The sequence below is a fragment of the Salmo salar genome, chromosome 13 (genome assembly GCF_965601325.2).
Source record: "Salmo salar chromosome 13, fSalSal1, whole genome shotgun sequence".
Classification (NCBI taxonomy): Eukaryota; Metazoa; Chordata; class Actinopteri; order Salmoniformes; family Salmonidae; genus Salmo; species Salmo salar.
This window is the reverse complement of record NC_138303.1, coordinates 85,026,563-85,049,339: the sequence shown is the minus strand read 5'-3', so window position 1 is coordinate 85,049,339 and position 22,777 is coordinate 85,026,563. Positions and strand designations below refer to the sequence as shown.

Below are 22,777 nucleotides of genomic sequence, written 5' to 3'. Positions count from 1 at the left end.
CCTTATTCTAAAATTGATTGAATAATTTTCCCCTCAAACATAACACAATACCTCATAATGACAAAGCAAAAACTGGTTTTTAGAGATGAAAAAAAATAACTGAAATATCACATTTACATAAGTATTCCAACCTTTTACTCGGTACTCAGCACCTTTGGCAGCGATTACAGCCTCGAGTCTTCTTGTATATGACATTACATGCTTGGCACACCTGTATTTGAGGAGTTTCTCCCATTCTTCTCTGCAGGTTGTTAGGGGAGTAGTGCTGCACAGCCATCTCTCCAGAGATGTTTGATCGGGTTCAAGTCCGGGCTCTGGCTGGGACACTCAAGGACATTCAGAGACTTGTCCTGAAGCCACTCCTGTGTTGTCTTGGCTGTGTGCTTAAGGTCGTTGTCCTGTTGGAAGGTGAACCTTTGCCCCAGTCTGTGGTCCTGAGCGCTCTGGAGCAGGTTTTCATCAAGGATCTCTCTGTACTTTGCTCCGTTCATCTTTCGCTCGATCCTGACTTACTTACTTACTTTATTGTCCTCATGGGGAAATGTTGTTGCAGTGTCATGTACACGTTTAAAGTGTCGTTTAAATACAAAACAAAATTGACAATACAATTTACTGACTAGTCTTCCAGTCCCTGCCACTGAAAACATCCCCACAGCATGATGCTGCCACCACCATGCTTCACCGTAGGGATGGTGCCAGGTTTTCTCCAGATGTGACGGTTGGCAATCTGGCCACTCTCCATAAAGGCCTGATTGGTGGAGTGCTGCAGAGATGGTTGTCTTTCTGGAAGGTTCTGCCATCTCCACAGAGGAGCTCTGTCAGAGTGACCATCGGGTTCTTGGTCACCTCCCTGACCAAGACCATTCTCCCCGGATTGCTCAGTTTGGTCGGGTGGCCAGCTCTAGGTAGAGTTGGTGTTTCCAACCTTCCATTTAAGGATGATGGAGGCCATTGTGTTCTTGGGGACATTCAATGCTGCAGACATTTTTTGGTACCCTTCCCCAGATCTGTGCCTCGACCCAATCCTGTCTCGGGCGCTCTACGGTTAATTCCTTCGACCTCATGGCTTGGTTTTTGATCTGACATGCACTGTCAACTGTGGGATCTTACATAGACAGGTGTGTGCCTTTTAAAATGATGTCCAATCAATTGAATTTACCACAGGTGGACTCCAATCAAGTTGTAGAAACATCTCAAGGATGATCAATGGAAACAGGATGAACCTGAGCTCAATTTCGAGTCTCATTGCAAAGGGTCTGAATACTTATGTAAATAAGGTATTTCTGTTTTTTATTTCTAATACATTTGCAAAAATGTCTAAAACCCTATTATGGTGTGTTGTATGTAGATAACGTAACAATGTGTTAAAAGTCAAGGGGTCTGAAAACTTTCCGAATGCACTGTAACAAGTCTTCCTGAAATAATTTACTTTATATAATGAACACACAAGGACACAATGTATATTTTGGGTATTTTAATATTGGTTTGAAAAGTTGTATTTAAAGTGAGATAGCTTTTTGTAATATATACTGAACAAAAATCTAAACGCAACATGCAACTATTTCAAAGATTTTACTGAGTTACAGTTCATATAAGGAAATCAGTCAAATGAAGTAAATTCATTAGGCCCTAATCTATGGATTTCACATGACTGGGCTGGGCGCAGCCATAGGTGGGCCTGGAAGGGCATAAGCCCACCCACTTGGGAGCCAGGCCGACCCACTGGGGAGCCAAGCACAGCCAAACAGAATGCGTTTTCCCCCTTAAAAGGGCTTTATTACAGACAGAAATACTCCTCAGTTTCATCAGTTGTCCGGGTGGCTGGTCTCAGACCATCCCGCAGGTGAAGAAGCCAGATGTGGAGGTCCTGAGCTGGCGTGGTTAAACATGGTCTGCGGTTGTGAGGCCGGTTGGACACACTGCCAAATTCTGTAAAACGACGTTGGAGGTGGCTTATGGTAGAGAAATTAACATTCAACACTTTACATGTTGCGTTTATATTTTTGTTCAGTATACATGCCTTCGAATGGTTTGTACCTCCTTTTACAGCGAAATGTTCCTATGCTACCAACTGCAAGTGTATATTGCTGCGTTGATGTAAAACATCTCCTGTGGTCAACCAATTACTGTACTATGGATTTGACTGAAACAATGCTAACTGGCTGACACCTCTAATCTGGAGATGATGCACTCAGATATGCGGGTCTCATTGGTCCTCCATTGATGGACCCCTCCCCTTCCTGTGAGCCGAAGCCAGTGTCCTGTGAGCTGCTGCTACCGGTCGGGGAAGGAACCACCTTCTCCCCCAGGATATTCACCCCAGCCCTGGCAGTATTCTCCACCACCACCATGCCAGCCTTGGCAGCCTTCTTTTCAATCACATTCTCCTCCACTGCCCTCCCCTCCCCCTTATTCCACCTCTCTGCCACGTTGATCTTCCCCACCACTCTTTTCTCCTTTAGTTCCATCGCTTTGACCTTCCTCTCTACCTCTTTCACATCTTCCAGTCCCATGTCTACTTTACTTTCATTCCCACATCCTCCCATTTCATTAACTGTTTTGTCACCTCCTACAACTCCTTTGTCCCCGATTGTATTATTCACACTGCTATCTACCTTTTTCCCTTTGTCTTTCACTTCCATCCTTACTTCTGCCTTACCCGGACTGGACTCTCCCTCCACCCTTTTCTCCACCGTCTCATTGTTGCGTGCCTTATTTATCCCCTTCTCCCCCTTCCCGTCACTGTCTCCTCTCCTTTCCATCTTGTGCTCTCTTACCTCTCCCTTTTCTCCATTTTCCATGTTCTGCTCCGACTCCTTCACTACCTCCTCCGCCCTTCTCTCTCCCTTCCTTCCATCAGCTCTCCCCTCCTCCATCTTCACAACATCCATGTCTCCTACCTGCTTCGTCCCCTCTGCTCCATCTAGCCCCACATCCACCTTTACTTCCTGTTTGACCACCATCTCTCCATCCTTAGCCTCCTTTTCCATCTCCACTTTTTTGTCTAGTCCCATTGCTGTCCTTCCATCCTTTCCTATCTCCACCTTTCTGTCGTGTTCCACCTCCATCCCTTCGTCATTTAGCATCACCACTGCTCCAGCCTTCTCTTCCGCCACTTTTCCCTCTTGTCCCATCTCCACAGTCACCCGTAGAGGTGTGTGTTTGTTGTCCAGCCTGTTGTCGAACCCCCTGAAGTTGTTCTTGGCTCCCATTATGTATTTCCCCAGGATGGATGAGCCATCAGTGTTGGGGATGTCTCCTGCAGCCTGGCCAGAGTCCACCAGAACCTGCATGATGGCCTTCATCTCAGCATGCAGCCTGCCCACCACCTTGTTTAGCTCTGTGATCCGATTACCCACATCTGAGGAGGTAAGAACAGACCAAACCAATGACACTGAATGCACCACAATGCTATTTACAAACATACAGTGAGGGAAAAAAGTATTTGATCCCCTGCTGATTTTGTACGTTTGCCCACTGACAAAGAAATTATCAGTCTATAATTTTAATGGTAGGTTTATTGAGAGAGTGAGAGACAGAATAATAACAAAATAATCCAGAAAAACGCATGTAAACATTTTTTTTACATTATTTTTATTTTAATGAGGGAAATAAGTATTTCACCCCTCTGCAAAACATGACTTACTACTTGGTGGCAAAACCCTTGTTGGCAATCACAGAAGTCAGACGTTTCTTGTAGTTGGCCACCAGGTTTGCACACATCTCAGTAGGGATTTTGTCCCACTCCTCTTTGAAGATCTTCTCCAAGTCATTAAGGTTTCGAGGCTGACGTTTGGCAACTTGAACCTTCATCTCCCTCCACAGATTTTCTATGGGATTAAGGTCTGGAGACTGGCTAGGCCACTCCAGGACCTTAATGTGCTTCTTCTTGAGCCACTCCTTTGTTGCCTTGGCCGTGTGTTTTGGGTCATTGTCATGCTGGAATATCCATCCACGACCCATTTTCAATGCCCTGGCTGAGGGAAGGAGGTTCTCACCCAAGATTTGACGGTACATGGCCCCGTCCATCGTCCCTTTGATGCAGTGAAGTTGTCCTGTCCCCTTAGCAGAAAAACACCCCCAAAGCATAATGTTTCCACCTCCATGTTTGACGGTGGGGATGGTGTTCTTGGGGTCATAGGCAGCATTCCTCCTCCTCCAAACACGGCAAGTTGAGTTGATGCCAAAGAGCTCCATTTTGGTCTCATCTGACAACAACAATTTCACCCAGTTGTCCTCTGAATCATTCAGATGTTAATTGGCAAACTTCAGACGGGCATGTATATGTGCTTTCTTGAGCAGGGGGACCTTGCGGGCGCTGCAGGATTTCAGTCCTTCATGGCGTAGTGTGTTACCAATTGTTTTCTTGGTGACTATGGTCCCAGCTGCCTTGAGATCATTGACAAGATCCTCCCGTGTAGTTCTGGGCTGATTCCTCACCATTCTCATGATCATTGCAACTCCACGAGGTGAGATCTTGCATGGAGCCCCAGGCTGAGGGAGACTGACAGTTCTTTTGTGTTTCTTCCATTTGCGAATAATCGCACCAACTGTTGTCACCTTCTCACCAAGCTGCTTGGTGATGGTCTTGTCGCTCATTCCAGCCTTGTGTAGGTCTACAATCTTGTCCCTGACATCCTTGGAGAGCTCTTTGGTCTTGGCCATGGTGGAGAGTTTGGAATCTGATTGATTGATTGCTTCTGTGGACAGGTGTCTTTTATACAGGTAACAAACTGAGATTAGAAGCACTCCCTTTAAGAGTGTGCTCCTAATCTCAGCTCGTTACCTGTATAAAAGACACCTGGGAGCCAGAAATCTGTCTGATTGAGAGGGGGTCAAATACTTATTTCCCTCATTAAAATGCAAACCAATTTATAACATTTTTGACATGCATTTTTCTGGATTTTTTTGTTGTTATTCTGTCTCTCACTGTTGAAATAAACCTACCATTAAAATTATAGACTGATCATTTCTTTGTCAGCGGGCAAACGTACAAAATCAGCAGGGGATCAAATACTTTTTTTCCCTCACTGTACAGTACTAAACAGAGTATGCGTGTGTGAGGCCAAGTCAGTAGTTCCTCTCTGTTTAACTGACCTTTAACACATAAACATGTCTTAACTGAAGACTTGAAGGCCCTAAGGCTGGGTCGGGAAACATGATGGGTTACCTTTTCTCTTGGTCTCCTCAAACTTCCGACGTTCAGACTCAATGTAGCGCTGCACCAGAGCCCGTATCACCTGCTGGCGATAAGGTATCTGGTTCTCCCCCGACCCTCCACCATCCATCTCCTTCCCGTTCGACTGGACAACGAAGGGAACAGACACATTCTCATTGGTCTGCATTCTGTATGTCAAGGCCATGTCAAATGAGCTGAGGTGGAGTTCTTACCATGGAGGTTATGGGGGGATAGTCTGGTGTCGAGTTCAAAGTACAACAGCAGCAGATCTTACGAAAAATACCCCTGGGATAAACATAAAAACAGGAAATATGAGACAAAACTGACCTTTGAGATAGAGGTTGTTCTATTGTAGGTAGAGGAAGTTGGCTGTATAACAGTATAACCTACCGTAGGGCTCTCCAACCCTGTTCCTGGAGAGCTGCCGTTCTGTAAGTTTTCACTCCAACCCTAACCTAGCACACCTGATTCTAATAATTATCTGGTTGATAAGCTGAACCAGGTTAGTTATAACTGGGGTTGGAGCGAACACTTACAGAAGGGTAGCTCTCTAGGAACTGGGTTGGAGACCCCTGACCTACCGTATGAGGTAGAAAAAGGCCTTAGGTGAGGGGATGATGTTGAAGGGGACAGGCATAGTGAGACCTTCTCGGAAGTAACTCAGATAGAGCTTGGATCGGGCAAATTTCCACTCAACATCAGCATCATCCTGAGAGAGGACAGGTACAGAAAGCAGCAGTCAGGGCACATTCTAGAATCCCTTCTAAACTTTACTGTGTAATCATAAAGGTCTAGAGTTTGAGCTTTGAAACACTTTAATCTGCTGCAGTGGAATGCAGTTTCTTCCATTCAAAGGCATCTGTCCTGCCCTTGAGGTGGACCAACTGAGAGCCAAGTTTCCTGAGTTCAATCTTTCTCACCTCAATCTTCTGGAAGGAGTTGGTGATCATTGCAATGAGCATGTTGAGCAGCACGATCACAATCACCAGGGTGAAGATGCCGTAAAGGATTCTGCCCACAAACTCTGCAACCACAAACTCAGGCATGTCCACATAGTCCTGGTTGGCCACCCCAAACATGGTCCAGAACAGGAAACGAAAAGTCTCGTTAAACCTAAGGAATGGAGTTAGGGTTGGGAGTTTTATGATTGTCATAATGATTTAATAAGATAAGTATGGAGCTATGTAGTTAAGTATAGTTTACTTTAAAATATTCTTTACCTTCCAAGATATGGTTGGGTGACATAAGGAACATAGATGTTATTGATACCACAGAGGAAAGCAGTTCCAATAATCATCAATATGAACATGAACCTAGGGAGAGAAAAGAGACTCGTATCTATCAACCAACCAATATTGGTTTGTTTTGTGAGGAAAGCAGCACAATCACAAACAGACAGTACCTCACAGTATATATTGCACAACATCTCAGTGGACAGCATAGCCTGAGCATTTCATCCTACCTCATCATGTCATCGATCATCTTCCCTATGGAGATCTGGAGTGTACCCAGGGACTCCTGTGCAGGCAGGATGTAGGCCAAGCGGGTGAAGCTCAGCATACTGGTCACTGCAAACAGTACCTCAGCTATGAGCTGGGGGTCCTCCTGATGCCAGTCCTGGCGCACTACAGGGCAGTGGCAAACAATATTAGCCAGTTTACCCCAGGAAACATGAACATGTATTGCAGGATTGGGGTCAATTCCATTTCAATTCGGTCAATTCTGGAACAGGAAGTAAACTGAAATTCCTCTGTTTACTTCCTGAATTGAAGTTATTTGTATTGCTCTTAAATCTTTTTAATGAATTTTAATCTTATTAACACTTTGTTCTAGCTAGCTATTTGTGTAGGTAGCTATCAAGTAAACACAATGTGTAAAACACAATGTTTTACCATCCTGGTAAAACATCAACTTCAAATCTAACACCATGATAATGACCCAAATCCATGTCTCTGGTTGAATAAAGCCTCTTTCTCTCACCAGTCTGGGTGAAGTAGGCACACTCCTCAGTCCCGTCAGGGGCCTGGCACAGGAAGTGACCTTTTAGCATGATGAGGACGCGCAGAGTGAAGGAGGCCAGGTACATGCTGAGTACCATCATGTCCATGCAGTTCCACCAGTCCAGGAAGTAGCTCCGCAGACCTTCAATCCACACCTCCTTACATTCATACCAGAAGAACCCTGTAGATGATAGATAGTACAATATGGAGGACTTGTCACTCGACTGATAACTGCTGTATGCCCAATTGTCAATTTCCCCATTCGACCATAAAGGAAAAACTGTATTTATGGTATTTCAATATTCATAGTAATAACAGAGTCTGTGTTAAGGGAGAAATAGCTAACCCACCGACCACCCACACCATGTGGAATGAGCTGTGCAGAATATTCTGCTGACGCGAAGCAAACTGATCTCTATACAACTCCATGGTGATGGACTCTCCCAACAATGTGATGAGGAACCACATGTAGGAGGCAGAGTGAAGAAGGAACTTTATCACCGGAATCTTCAGTATCTTTCCCACCTGAGAGAAACACAGTAGAGTACATACAAAGCCAAAATCAAATACATGAGAAAATGTACCCATACATCTGCAGGCCCAAGACAGACCCACACAGAGTCACACAAGGCACATACAACATCAATACTTTACAGAACTTGAGGCCATCTGACCTTGGACTTGGGTGCAATCCAGTAGACGAGGCAGAGGAGGGGCATGGTGAAGAAGATCCCCACAGACACCAGCAGCTTCCAGGTTGTCTTGCTGCCTCTCCAGCCAGACAGGTTCCCACACCAAATAGAGGACAGCACCTGCTGGCAGATAGGGTGGGCTACAAACTAGAAAGAGAGAAAGAGCGGCCACAACTCACAAACAGGACATATGGAGAGGAATGCACCTTTCATCTCACTGAACATGTTCAGCAACCCAAATAACACCACTCAAAATATAGGTCTATGTACTGTATAAAATACCCAGGGATGGTCTTGTCTATTAGCTCCGTATATTACTGTGGCTCTACCTGTTTTTGATTGCAGTTGACGGCAAGCCTCAGGCGGGTCAGGTTGGGGATGCCCTCCTCGAAGGCCTGCTGGTCAAGGGCGTCCTGGCTTTCATCTCCACAGCTGTTCAGGATGGTGGTGACCTCACTCTGGTTACGGCACATCCCCAGCAGCTCCACCGCAAACTCCTGGCACAGCTCCTCCAGACCCAAGTACTGAGGCTGGGGGAGAGAGAGAACACAAACAATCACGCAGATAAACAATCTAATAGCACTTCACATTACAGCACCGAATACAATGGTATGGTAACAAGTTATAGTTACTCACAATGGAAAAATGTATTTCCCAGGATAGTTATATTCATGTTCCAGGGTAATCTCAGAGAACCCAGAACTACATTTGTGCGTCATTTATGTTTACGTAGTCTGTCCACGTGAGATTTGTTCCCGGGTAATACACCACATACTTTGTGCAGAGGGACTATATGGGCATAAGCACAAACAGGATCTAACCTTGAACTCGGGTTCCTTCTTGGAGAGTTTGCGTAGCTCCCTGCTGAGGCCGAAGGCACTGAGCATGGCGTCCTCTGAGGTGATGGACAGATAGGCCCGGCTGGCAATGCCACGGTAGGTGTTGATGCGAGACAGGGAGAACTTCAGCAGGTCATACTGCCGCCCGTTCCTACACTCTAGACAGGCACAGGAGATCTTGTGTGGCCGTGGGATGATGTGGCCCTTCTGGGTCAGCATGGTGACAATCTCATACAGGTCCTTCTGACAGGCCAGGGTCAGCGGGGTCACGCCTGGGGCGAACTGCGAGTCATCGATAGAGTGGTCGAAGATGGCCAGGGAGAAGGATCGCACATCCATCTTGTTGCCCTTCTCCTGGTCCAGGCGGTCGAGGAGCCTCTTCACCACGCGGGCCTGGTTGGTGTCCACGGCAACCAGCAGAGCCTCATGGATCTGGCGAAAGTCAAACTTGATGCCCTGGAGGAGGGCGTCCATGGTATCCTCGTTGCCCAGGCGGATGGACAGGTTCAGGGCCTCTCTCCACAGCCGGTCCTCGGAGTCGTCCAGCTGGCGGATGATACCGTCACCAGTATTCAGCAGGCCACACACCATCACTATGTTCCCCTCCTGGATGGCACTGATCAGCTCCAGAGGGAAGCGCATCTTCTTGTTCACTATCTCCCGCCATTGCTCCGGCTAAAACCACAAGGAGACACAGAGACAGCTTATTGCTTTAATGTCTCCAAATCTAAACAACATTAATCCAAACTAGAATCCTTAGTTGCTACATCCATGTTTTTGACATATAAATTAATGATATATACCCATTGATTCTGGAAGAAAATTACTTATAAATGCCTCATGAGCTTAGTTCAACTATCGAACCCCATCAGAACCCTAAATATGAGCTTGTTTTACTCCTATGTTTGTAAACAAACGTAAATGTAAACAATCAGTGTATATCTTCAAAACATAGTAAAAACTATACATTTGATATCATGGGTGGTCAGTCCTTGCGTGCATAGCTCCGTCTATACATTTGGGGGTGGTTACATTTCTCCATCCAAATCCCTTAACTTTTTTGCAAAACAGGGGTGTGGAAAATGCTTTGTTATTGATTCCAATTAAGGATTCTAGCTTTAATTAATACAAATGTTTATTATACAATAGGACACAAATTACTAATAATTTGTCTGCCCTGAGTAGCCTAAATAAGAACATTGACATTCATAAATGGCCTTACCAAGCAGGTACTATACAGTAGGACAATAGTATTATAATGCAATTAATCATTTAGCGCCTTGGGTGTGAAAAAAGCACTTTACAAATTAAATGTATTATTATTATCTGAGCATTTAACAGGAATATATACTATGAGAACACAAGTAGAAAACATATAATATTATTATGAGGCCCATCCCGAGATAAAATGGAAAGATATCGCCAAGATCATCAGTGATAATGGTTTCTATTCTAGTACGTCTGGTCATATTCATTCCTAATGCCCTTTTCTTTCATTCTTTGCATATGACAAATATTCACATCTTTTTAATCGTTTGTAGAGCACTTTGGGTTGCAAAGTACAAATAATGTAAGAAAGGAGCTTTACAATTGAAGTTTATTAGAGTATTATAAACAAACAAATTCTATTACATAATTGTTTTTATGTTAGAATACAGACACATATTTCAATCAATTGCTTAACATCTTTCTTTTCTATGAAAAGTTTATTTCAAATACACTCACTGTGAGGTTTTCCATGTTTCTTCAGTAAAATTGACAGATAATGGAGTAATTGTCCCTAGTGTGAAGATGACCTCACATTATCGGTGGAAATCCAAGCTCCCTGGTTATTCTTGAGGCTGAGAAGGTTAGACGAGAACGGCAGTGGGGTCCGCTGACTGCTGTTTTGGGCTCCGTCAGTGTGCAGAAAAAGGATCACTGTGGTCATGTGCTCTCGGCTGACTACACAGAGCTTGGTTAGAATGACTCCCCACAAACCAAATAACACATCTCTACTCCCCTGCGACAGGACCAATTAAAAAGCAACCATTTCACTGTGTTTCACGCCTGGCTAGGTCCAAACCAGGCAGTGGCCCTTGCCTTCCTTACCAAGCCTCTATTCAAATGAACACTGCAGTGCTCCCCAGTGGAAACGCTGCAGGTGAGATGGCTGTTAACTAACAGGTAGCAGCAGTCATTAATGTTCCCTGTGGGACAAGTTCAGAGTGGTGAAAAAAAAACAAGGAGCAGCCAACAAGACAAGATAAATCAACAATGAATTGAATTGATCATTATGATTATGATTGATTACTTCCGAAATAAATGTACTGAACACAGTCTATTGTTGTTGTTTATACTATACAATATGTAATAGATAATAATCATTAGCAGACATATGTAAACGGTGCAAGCAAGAACATGAGCCTTCAATGAGCTCAGGAGAGAACCAAACACTCAGAGCAGAGTGGGGAATAAAGGTAGGCAGAGAGAGATTATTTTCAATGAGTATATAGCTACAGAACTAGTCAGTAAAATACTAATGTACCTACAGTATATTAAAAACGATAGCGTATCCACGTTTGCAGCACTGCCCACTAGATAAAAGCAGAAACATGTAAATATACAATGCAGTCATTCCTAGTCCACCCATATGACATGGGAGTCCACGTGGTCTCCATCTGGATGTGGGACAGAGGGAACCTGAAGGAGCAGAAAGGGCAGTAGTGTTGTCATGATACCAACATTTTTACAAACGATACCGAATAGTATCGCAAATACCACAGTGAAGAAAAAAAAATTGGCCTAGTATCTTGTTCGCCCCGGCCGCTTGTTCACGTTTTCTAAACGTTCTCAAAAAACCTGGTCACTGAAATGTACACTTCTACTCAATACAACACATTGAATTTAACTTCACACTGTTCAGTAAATATGATACTGCATAGAATGGGTGATTTGCTCATTTCTGCAAAGTCCTACGTGTGATTTGGCTGGAGGAATGGGAGGAAGGAATATACAAGCATAATGATCTGCATGTCACTGTGTCAGTAAGGGGAAAACACTGAATGAAAGCTTTACGCTTCAGTTAACACAGACACTCTCCCTCCTCCCTTCATCACACACTCCCTCTGTCTACCTCACTTTCATAAACACACACACACCTCTCTGTCTCTCGTTAGGCACCAATCAGAATTGAAGGAGCGCAATAAATAAATCAAGTTTTTATATAGTTTAAGCTTATATTAGGCCTATATGAATCCTACCTTTGAATCACATCTCTTGAGTAGCAGACGCTCTGTCTTTCTTCCTGTGCCAATCAAATTTGCCTAAACCTACTGTCAAGTTACCAAGTTGTTAGATAGCTAGGTAACATGACTAAACAACGTTGTTTGTTATCAAATCAATAATTAGCGACCCAGGATTAGTTTAAAACGTCCCGAAGCATGGTTTAGGCTAGAGAAAAGCCATTCTTTGCTGTAAAGCTGCAAGCGTCCCTGTCGTAAATCGGTGCTCCATTTTCACTCTCTGACACTCAGAGGCTGCTTGACAGTGAACTTACAAAGTCTACTCAGACTGGTCTGTGCTCTTGGTTATACTAGGCGATGAAATGATACAATATATCAACATGGCTCGCTTTGCTCGTTTCTCTAATGTAACACGTACAAATCCAATGACTCATCAGGGTCTTGGTCTGCATCGGCACTCGCCATCATGGCTAAATTATATTTATACTGAACAAAAACATAAACGCAACTTGCAACAATTTCAAAGATTTTTCTGAGTTACAGTTCATAAAAGGAGATCAGTCAATTTAAATGAATTAATTAGGCCCTAATCTATGGACTTCACATGACTGGGGCAGGGGTGCAGTTCTTCCCTCGGCTGGGGCTCAGTCACTTGGGGCCCAGAGAGGGGAGAGGTCAGGCTTGTCTTTCACATGTCCTTGGTGCTATGCAGAATATCAGAAAGGGAATAGGACAGGATGGAACATTGTATTCATATGTGAATGTGTCTTTACCTATTCTTAAACCATGTGAAGGGATGGCGTGATTAATGGGGAACCAATTACTTGTCTCCACAATGTCTGTGCGCAAGTCACTCCCTCCTTTGGCATTGGGGGGAGGTGTATGGCAGTGTCTGGAACCATTGAATGTCCTCTCTGATGTTGCACTTATCCTGGGATAGTGTATGACCTAGAGACTCACTCCGCTCAGTGAGCTTGTCCAGGAGTGGGGTCAAGAAGGGGTTTTACTTGAGATTGGAGTATCTAGAATTTACAATTGAGTTATGCCATTGGATGAGTTGGTGTTTTTGTTCTATACCGTACCAGGAAGAGACAGTTCCAGTTTGGAGTAGGAGGACCAGACACTGGTCTATACAATGAAAACTGTTGACATAGCAGATGCTGTATGCTATGTATTATAGATATCTTTCATACAAATCTTAACCTTGTGACCATGTAGGTTGAGAGGGGTGTATCTTGGATATAAAAGATCTTTGTACTTTTGTGTTGTCACTCTCAACGGTTCATTAGAAATAGGGAATCGTTGAAAGTCATTGCTATTGCAAAGCTCTTATTATTAAAGATGTAGTTTAAGTATAACTCTGACTGGTGTGTGAAGTTTGTCTCTCCTCATTTGGTAATACAGAAATTAACCACCACACGCTCCACCAACGTTCCGTCAAAAATGTATCTAACATAAATAATGTAGCAGATATAGGATATGGTAGAAAGAGTATGTGGCCTTTTCTGTAGCCTACAGGCTGGAGATAAAATGAATGACAATGTAATGAAACTGACACTTTTTCCATCATGTTGCTCAATCAAATAAAAAAAATTGCTGTCATGTTAACAAACAGCAAATCCTAAAAACTGGACAGGTCAAAGTAAAATGGAAAATCACAACTGTTGTCCAGGAGTTTCACCCCATTGTCATGATCAGTGGTTTTGAGTTTGTATCTGTACATTTTTGACAAGCTGATCATAGCAAAAAACAAAATACTGTGTAAAAGTATTGTAAATAAAATCTAATTTTATTTGTCACATGCGCCAAATATAACCGGTGTAGACATTACAGTGAAATGCTTACTTACAATAATGCAGTTAAGAAAAATAAGTGTTAAGTAAAATAGATAAATCAAAAATAAAAGTTACAAATAATTAAAGAGCAGCAGTAAAATAATAATAGCGAGGCTATATACAGGGGGTACTGGTACAACGATAACTCCTAATAAAGTTGGTTAGCTACTAGCTGATATTCAGAGCTTAAATGGCCAAATTGATTAGTCACAGGAATCAGGACTAATAAAGCCAATGCAATGGCCTGTTTTACAAATGGTGGGCCTACCACATGGATGGGCATTCATAAAAATCCATTGTGGGCCGACATGGTAGGCTACACCCCAGTAAGCACGAGCCAACGTCTTTTTTTGGTGCAGTTCCGGACCGGCCTTAATTTCCACATCCACAGACATTGTTTTTTTAGGGGGGGGGGGGGGGGGTAGATTGTTTTTATCCACAAGAGGGCTTTATTACAGAAATAAATACTCCTGAGCACCCTCCACCCTCACCTCAAAAAATCCTGCAGATGTAGAAGCCAGATGCGAAGGTCCTGGGCTGGCGTGGTTACACGGTTGTGAGGCCGGTTGGACGTACTGCCAAATTCTCTACAACGGCTTATGGTAGAGAAATGAACATTGAATTCTCTGGCAACAGCTCTGGTAGACATTCCTGCAGTCAGCATGCCAATTGCACCCTCCCCCAAAACTTGAGACATCTGTGGCATTGTGTTGTGTGACAAAACTACACATTTTAATGTGGCCTTTTATAGTCCCCAGCACTAAGCGCACCTGTTTAATGATCATGATGTGCACCTGTTTAATGATCAACCTCTTGATATGCCACACCTGTCACGTGGATGGATTATCTTGGCAAAGGAGAAATGCTCACAAACAGGGATCTAAACAAATTTGTGCACAAAATTTGAGAGAAATAAGCTTTTTGTGCGTCTGGAAATTTTCTGGGATTTTTTATTTCAGCTCATGAAACATGGGACCAACACTTTACATGTTGCGTTGATATTTTTGTTCAGTGTAAAAAGACTGACGGCGGAATAGACGCGCATGAAGAGCGGACAGAGAGAAGCAGGTGAGTAAAAGCCCATTTATGCTTGATCCGAAAATGTGGTCGGAAGGTGTGAATCGCCATAAGCCTCTCAAATTTTGAAACAATGTGCAGGGCTCCATATAGACCCCTTTCTGTCTTTGCAAACATTGATGCACGAGGGCAATGCACACAAGTTGGTGACAGAATATGGGGAGTTCTTATAGAATGCCAGGAAAAATGCCTCAATTTACATGTTGCTTATGAGTGCATTTCACATTACTTTCGAATTATAATTGGATTTTAAGGCTTGTATAAATATCCTGCTTAATATAATGTTTGTGTCATCATCACAAATCAACTGCATTATACTTTTAAACACTTCAACTTCAACCAGTAAAATGGCTCTTTGGCTAGCTTTTGCTACAGCCTATATTAATGAGTGTTAGCATTCAAGCTAACAACGTCTGCATCCAAAATAGTTATTTTGCAGAGATCACAGCCAAATATAATCTTAGCGACTGTTCAAGTAAGAATCAACACATCATTGTAAGCATATGAGAACCCCAAAAAGTGATTTTGTTTAGAAGTAATAAAAACATAAATCTAGGCTATGTTGAATGGGCACAGATGGCGATGGCTTTCTTACTGCAGCCAAGAGTCGTGCACATCTGTGGGTGATGTCAGTGTGTTGTGTACTGGAAAGGGGTCTCTAGCTCCGCATTGACATGATTGGTTGACATTAGGTGGGGGCGGGAGGTCCAGTATAAACACAAACTCACTTCCTTGACAACTTCCTTCACAACAGCTCTGCCCTGCTCTGCTAAGTGCAAGAAGTATGAAAGTCCTGGCATCTGCAGTAAATGCTGTACGGCCACTTCAGACATTGGATTGACCATGCAGCGCCTTTAAAAGCCAGTATATGCTTGATCCGAAAATGTGGTCAGAGTCTCCATATGGAGGGTGTGACGTAATTGTGGAACCTCTGGAGGCATGCAGAGACCAAAACAAGCTCCGTACAGCATCGCTGTGCAGAGGGCTCCGTATAACTCCGCATTGACATGATTGATGATGATTGGGTCCGGGTGTCTGGGCCAGAGCTACCTGGGAGGCCTCAGCAGGTGGGTTTGACGGATTCCCGTGCCTCGACCGAGGCAACTGGGGAGGTCTCAGCCGGCTCGTCAGCCTCAGCCGGTTCATCAGGTTTCTGCGCCTCAGCAGAGGCGACCGATCCGCTCCTGTTCCCCGGGATCGTCCCTGTGGTTGGCGTCCTGCAGCTGGAGCCGAACACGCTGGGGAGGGGGTACTGTCACACTGTCTCTCTGGTGCTCTAGGTGTCCTTACTATTTGTCCTTTACCTTGATATTGACGTATTATTGGAGCTAAAGGCTCCAGGGATACGGCAAATAGGAGGCTGGACGTTGGACAGCCTTGGCGAGTTCATCAGGAATCAAGGTAAGACCCAGATGAAGACACGTCGACTTAACAATGTTTTAATATTCCAACAGGGGCAGGCAATAGACAGGTCGAGGCAGGCAGGGGTCAGTAAACTAGAGGTGGGGCAACGGTACCGGACAGCAGGCAGACTCAGGGTAGGCAGAGGTCAAGAATCCAGAGGTGGGGCAAAGGTACAGGTCGGCAAGCAGGCTCAGGGTCAGGGGCAGGCAGAGTGGTCAGGCAGGCGGCTCAGAGTCAGGACAGGCAAGGGTCAAAGCCAGGAGGGTGAGAAAAAGAGACTGGGAAAAGCAGGAGCTGAGAACAAAAATGCTAGTTGACTTGACAAACAAGATGAACTGGCAATGAACAAACAGAGAACAGAGGTATAAATACAAAGGATAAGATGGGCGGCACCTGGAGGTGGGTGGAGACAATCACATGGACAGGTGAAACAGATCAGGGTGTGACAGACTTCCCAGTTTCCACTGCTTCAGAATCCAATGGTGGCGAGCTTTACACCATTTGAGCCGACGCATGGCATTGTGCATGGTGATCTTAGGCTTGTGGCTGCTCGGCCATGGAAACTCATTTCATGAAGCTCCCGACAAACAATTATTGTGCTGACGTTGCTTCCAGAGGCAGTGTGGAAGTTGGTAGTGAGTGTTGCAACCGAAGACAGACGATTTTTACGTGCTACGCCTTTCAGCACTCGGCGGTCCCGTTCTGTGAGCTTGTGTGGCCAACCACTTCGCAGCTTAGCCGTTGTTGCTCCTAGACGTTTCAACTTCACAATAACAGCACTTACAGTTTTCCGGGGCAGCTCTAGCAGGGCAGAAACTTGATGAACTGACTTGATGGAAAGGTGGCATCCTATGACGGTGCCAAGTCACTGAGCTCTTCATTAAGGCCATTCCACTGCCAATGTTTGTCTATGGAGTTTGCATGGTTGTGTTTTTGATTTTATAAACCTGTCAGCAACGGGTGTGGCTATTTTAGCAGAATCCACTAATTTGAAGGGGTGTCCACATACTTTTGAATACATAATGTCGGGAGGAGACGTCTCAGATTGTCTGACGCCAATCTACAGTATGTTTGACAAAACCTGTTTGATCTGGGTTAACTATTTTGGATAAAAAAATGTCAAGACGTTTGGCTAAAATCTGAGGAAGAGAGGCCTATGACTTGAACAGAGAGTTGGGTCTTTACCTTTTTTATTTAACAGAGATAATTGCAGTATTAATATCTATTGAAAACCCCCATTTTAAGAGATGTTTGTACCATTTCTAATAATATCGGGCAAAGTTCAGACCAAAAGGTTAAATAGAATTCCTGTGGGATGCCATCCCATCCAGTGGATTTACCTTGGTTCATGTCTTTTAATGCATCGTGCAGTTCATTGAGCATTATAGGTGCATCATTGGAGGAGAGTTGCAGTAGATTCAAGCCCTTGAAAAAGGTATTTTGTACATCAGAAGTGTATTCTTTTTCATATAATCTTTTTTTATTGTAAATTGACTGATGGTGAATCTTGAAAGAGAACACCATCATCAGACTGAATGGAAATAATGTCAGCAAAACTATCATTATTGCGTAATTTACTAGCTAAGAGGAGGCTAGGTTTATTACCGTCCAGATAATCAGTTTGGCTGACTCTATGAATTCGAAATTCATAGAGGAATGTAACATTGATTTAATAATTCTGTCTCCTTCTCGGCGGATAAACTTTTATGCTGTTGACAAATTAGTAAGGATAAAGTGGACTCCAGTTCGGTAATATTTTTTTTAGTTAAGACTGCTGAGGAGGATAAATTTATGTAAATCAGACCTGAATTGCTTACAGAAATAAACATTAACTTCTTCAGGATTATTGGGTCCCCTGCAAGAAGGTTGAGCTAACATAAGCTAATGCGATTAGCATGAGGTTGTAAGTAACAAGAACATTTCCCAGAACATAGACATATCTGATATTGGCAGAAAGCTTAAATTCTTGTTAATCCAACTGCACTGTCCAATTTACAATAGCTATTACAGTGAAATAACACCATGCTATTGTTTGAGGAGAGTGCACAGTTTTGAACATGAAAAGTTATTAATAAACAAATTAGCCACATTTGGGCAGTCTTGATAAAACATTTTGAACAGAAATGCAATGGTTCATTGGATCAGTCTAAACATTGCACATACACTGCTGCCATCTAGTGGCCAAATCGAAATTGCGCCTGGGCTGGAATAATACATTATGGCCTTTCTCTTGCAATTCAAAGATGATGGTACAAAAAAATACAAAACAACTTGGTTTTTTCTTTGTATTATCTTTTACCAGATCTAGTGTGTTATATTTTCCTACATTCCTTTCACATTTCCACAAACGTCAAAGCGTTTTCTTTCAAATGGTACCAAGAATATGCATATCCTTGCTTCAGGGCCTGAGCTACAGGCAGTTAGATTTGGGTCATTTTAGGCAAAATTGGAAAAAAAGGGGCTGATCCTTAAAAGAGTGAGATTAAATCTCCACCTTATGGCATGATTTGGAACATTAGTTATACGTTTATGATTTGGAACATTAGTTATACATTTTGATAATTTGTATAAATTTGCATGATGATCAGACATAGACATATACAACTTTCACCTTCTGAATTAAATGCACTAACTGTGATGAAAGTAATATGTAATTTATCTTTGAAAATAATTGGTGCATAGTGGAGTAAAAAGTATATTCTTTCAGCTGTGGATTATGCACTCTCCATATATCTGCTAGTGCAAAATCAGAGACCATATTTCACAACGCTAAATGCCTACTGCTTGCAAAAAAAAAAAAAATTACTTAAAAAATTATTTTTCTTTGCAGGACAAGGATTGTTCTGACTTTCAAGAATGCCTGAATTGCTTCGCCTTGCTTTTCTGGTTGGCTGGCATGTTTCACCATCCAATTTTTTCAGATCTACAGGAGTGCAAGTTTCACCATGGTGATATGTTTTCTGGAGAGACCTGAAAATAGCTGTGCAGCGACACTCCCCATCCAACCTGACAGAACTTGAGAGGATCTGCAGAGAAGAATGGGAGAAACTCCCCAAATACAGGTGTGCCAAGCTTGTAGTGTCATACCCAAGAAAACTCGTCTGTAATCGCTGCCAAAGGTGCTTCAACAAAGTACTGAGTAAAGTGTCTGCATACTTATGTAAATGTAATATTGCAGTTTTATATTTTTTATACATTTGCAAAAATTTCTAAAAAACAGTTTTTGCTTACTCATTATGGGGTATTGTGTGTAGATTGATGAGGAAAGAAATACATGTAATACATTTTTGAATAAGGCTGTAACGTTCCAAAATGTGGAAAAAGTCTAGGGGTCTGAATACTTTCCAAGTGCACTGTAGGTGGGAGTGCACACAGGCTGTCGCAATTTGCCTAAATGGGTAATGGAAACACTTCAACCACTACATTTTTATTCGACACTGACGTCATTACGTCCATCTGTTTTTATCGACACAAGATATTTAAATGGAAATGTACTCTAGCAGACAATTGTCACATCTATCTTCTAGGCGAACATTCTAAATATATATTTTTTTTCATCACTTGGTAAGTTCATGAAAACAACTATACTGAACAAAAACATAAACACAACGATTTCTAAGATTTTACTGAGTTGCAGTCCATATTAGGAAATCAGTCAATTGAAATAAATTCATTAGGCCCTAATATATGGATTTCACATGACTGGGAATACAGATATGCATCTGTTGGTCACAAGATACCTTAAAAAAAGAAAGTAGGTGCATGGATCAGAAAACCATTCAGTTTCTGGTGTGACCACCATTTGCCTCATGCAGTGCAACATCTCCTTCGCATAGAGTTGATCAGGCTGTTGATTGTGGCCTGTGGAATGTTGTCCCACTCCTCTTCAATGGCTGTGCGAAGTTTCTGGATATTGACAGGAACTGGAACACACTGTCGTATATGTCAATCCAGAGCATCCCAAACATGCTCAATGGGTGACATGTCTGGTGAGTATGCAGGCCATGGAATAACTGGGACATTTTCAGCTTCCAGGAATTGTGTTCAGATCCTTGAGACATGGGGCTGCGCATTAAACATGAGGTGATGGCGGCGGATGAATGGCACGACAACGAGCCTCAGGATCTCGTCACTGTATCTCTGTACATTCAAATTGCTATTGATAAAATGCAATTGTGTTCATTGTCCGTAGCTTATGCCTGCCCATACCATAACCCCACCTCAACCATTGGGCATTCTGTTCACAACGTTGACATCTGCAAACCGCTCGCCCACAGGATGCCATACATGTGGTCTGCGGTTGTGAGGCCGGTTGGAGGTACTGCCAAATTCTGCATAGAGAAATGCTTATGGTAGAGAAATGCACATTCAGTTATCTTGCAACAGCTCTGGTGGACATTCCTGCAGTTAGCATGCCAACTGCACACTGCCTCAAAACATGAGACATCTGTGGCATTGTGTTTTGTGACAAAACTGCACATTTTAGAGTGGTGTTTTATTTTCTCCAGCACAAGGTGCACCTGTGTAATGATCATGCTGTTTAATCAGCTTCTTGATATGCCACAACTGTCAGGTGGATGGATTATCTTGGCAAAGGAGAAATGCTCACTAACAAGGATGTAAACAAACTTGTGCACAAAATGAGAGAAATGGGGCACACATTATCCTGTCATTTCTTTCACTGTGTTGTTTTCCACATTTTGTACAGATATGGCATCTAGTGTGGCCTGATGTTCAATGTTTCCCTCATGTGAAAATGTGCAGTATTATTTATCTTTGATAAATTGGTGTTTAATTAATTACATTTGTGTCTAGTTTTCGGTCACAAAGAACCCATCACTCATTCACAGTGGCTCCCTGTTGGACACCATAATGAAAAACACATTTAAACACGAAGCTGCAAGCGGTCATGGTGGAGTTCAAGCTTCAATAAATTGGTGTTTAATTAATTACATTTGTGTCCAGTTTTCAATCACAAGGCAACTGTCACTAATTGAGTCACCTGTTGGGCATCATAATTCAAAACCATTTAAACAATATAGCTGTAAGCGGGGTTCAAGCTTATTCTAAACTCAACTAGTAATTTCCAGCTTAATCTAAATGTACTTTGTAATTTACAGTTCCTAGGGCTGTGTCATGGCAACATAACACATGGCTACTTAGTTATGCATTATTTACAGTTGAAGGGGTGTGTTCTTGCTTATTGTCCCCCACTTTCTCCTTTTTTGGCATAATCCCCCATTTTGCCCCCTTCCTCGACAGAGAAGATTGAGCAGGTTAATTTGCACTACCAGTCGTTCAATCTTCTTGGTCTAACAGTTGGGATAATGGGACAATTCGGAGTACAATGCATGTCTCATCCTCGGATTGAGGTACGTTTTCCGAGCCATACCTTACCCCCGGCTCCGCAGTGTCTTAATCTAAACAGGAAGCCTGTCCGACCCTAGTGCAGCTGTAAGCAAGCGGGTTGCATCTGCTGGCTAGTTGACAGTTAAATTCAAGAATTTACCTGTGAAGTGAATGAAACAAGATGTTTAATTTTCACTTGGGCCATAGTAAGGTCAAATGAATTACAGTGAGGGAAAAAAGTATTTGATCCCCTGCTGATTTTGTACGTTTGCCCACTGACAAAGAAATCATCAGTCTATAATTTTAATGGTAGGTTTATTTCAACAGTGAGAGACAGAATAACAACAAAAAAATCCAGAGAAACGCATGTCAAAAATGTTATAAATTGACTGATCATTTCTTTGTCAGTGAGCAAATGTACAAAATCAGCAGGGGATCAAATACTTTTTTCCCCTCACTGTAATTCATTTGACCTTACTATGGCCCAAGTGAAAATTAAACATCTTGTTTCATTCACTTCACAGGGGATCAGGGGATCAAATAATTTTCCCCTCACTGTAGCTGTCTGTTTATCTAAAATGTCAGACACCTTTAGCTGAACAGTTTCATACTTGTACAGTTTTCCCTCCATCTGAAAACAAATACATACCACAGAGTCTTCTGGTTGGTTGTTTAGCAACAAAACCGAGGCCTGTACAACTATGGGGCAAAAACAGGGTTGCCATGATCGAATTTTTTCCTGAAAATTGGGTTACTTTGAAATTGATGTCGTGGGTGAAAATGTGTTGGTCATGGGTTGTGGGTTTTTGGCCTACTTCTACAGTGGGTTGCACTGTGGCCACCATGGCATTTCTCTTAAAAAAATAATATATTTCACTGTGACCTGCAGCTGTTGACTATCAGGCAGTGAGGCAGGCTGTTAATGGCCATGTTTAGTTAATTCAATTGGAAGTTATCAAAGCTCTATAGCAATTGCCGATCAGTTGTTAGAAAGTATTAGATTGACGGTAACAGTCAGTCAGATTAGGCTTTAGGTAAACAAAAATAAAAATAAATAAACACTGGCTGTTGTTGACAAGCATATTCAGTATATATACTGTAATGAAACAGCAGGGAGCAGGTTCCGAACCCTCGACCTTCAAGCCCGAAGTCCGGCGCACTATCGACTGTGCCGCAAA

General features: G+C 42.9%; 1 protein-coding gene and 1 long non-coding RNA gene across 2 annotated transcripts; one reads left to right on the top strand and one right to left on the bottom strand.

Moving 5' to 3' along the window:
• Positions 1-1,471: 1,471 nt before the first annotated feature.
• Positions 1,472-10,727, bottom strand: LOC106567864 (short transient receptor potential channel 2). The gene is made up of 13 exons (XM_014137691.3): positions 10,436-10,727; positions 8,693-9,385; positions 8,201-8,401; positions 7,854-8,018; positions 7,530-7,704; positions 7,160-7,360; positions 6,642-6,804; positions 6,400-6,492; positions 6,100-6,292; positions 5,761-5,888; positions 5,392-5,464; positions 5,171-5,303; positions 1,472-3,361 (listed from the first exon to the last, which is right to left on the bottom strand). Exons 1-13 carry the CDS (start codon positions 10,448-10,450, stop codon positions 2,172-2,174), a joined length of 3,423 nt encoding a protein of 1,140 aa, XP_013993166.1. The 5' UTR covers positions 10,451-10,727; the 3' UTR covers positions 1,472-2,171.
• A 3,539-nt stretch (positions 10,728-14,266) lies between these two features.
• On the top strand, positions 14,267-21,202 carry LOC145860073 (uncharacterized). Its single transcript, XR_014380167.1, has 2 exons — positions 14,267-14,837; positions 15,601-21,202. It is a non-coding gene; the product is annotated as an uncharacterized LOC145860073 (long non-coding RNA).
• Positions 21,203-22,777: the final 1,575 nt, after the last annotated feature.

Coding starts and splice junctions, on each gene's coding strand:
- LOC106567864 (XM_014137691.3), bottom strand. Junction 8,402..8,692: donor AGAAGGAACCCGAGTTCAAG/GTTAGATCCTGT, acceptor TCTCTCCCCCAG/CCTCAGTACTTGGGTCTGGA. Junction 5,304..5,391: donor ATCCCCCCATAACCTCCATG/GTAAGAACTCCA, acceptor TTCGTTGTCCAG/TCGAACGGGAAGGAGATGGA.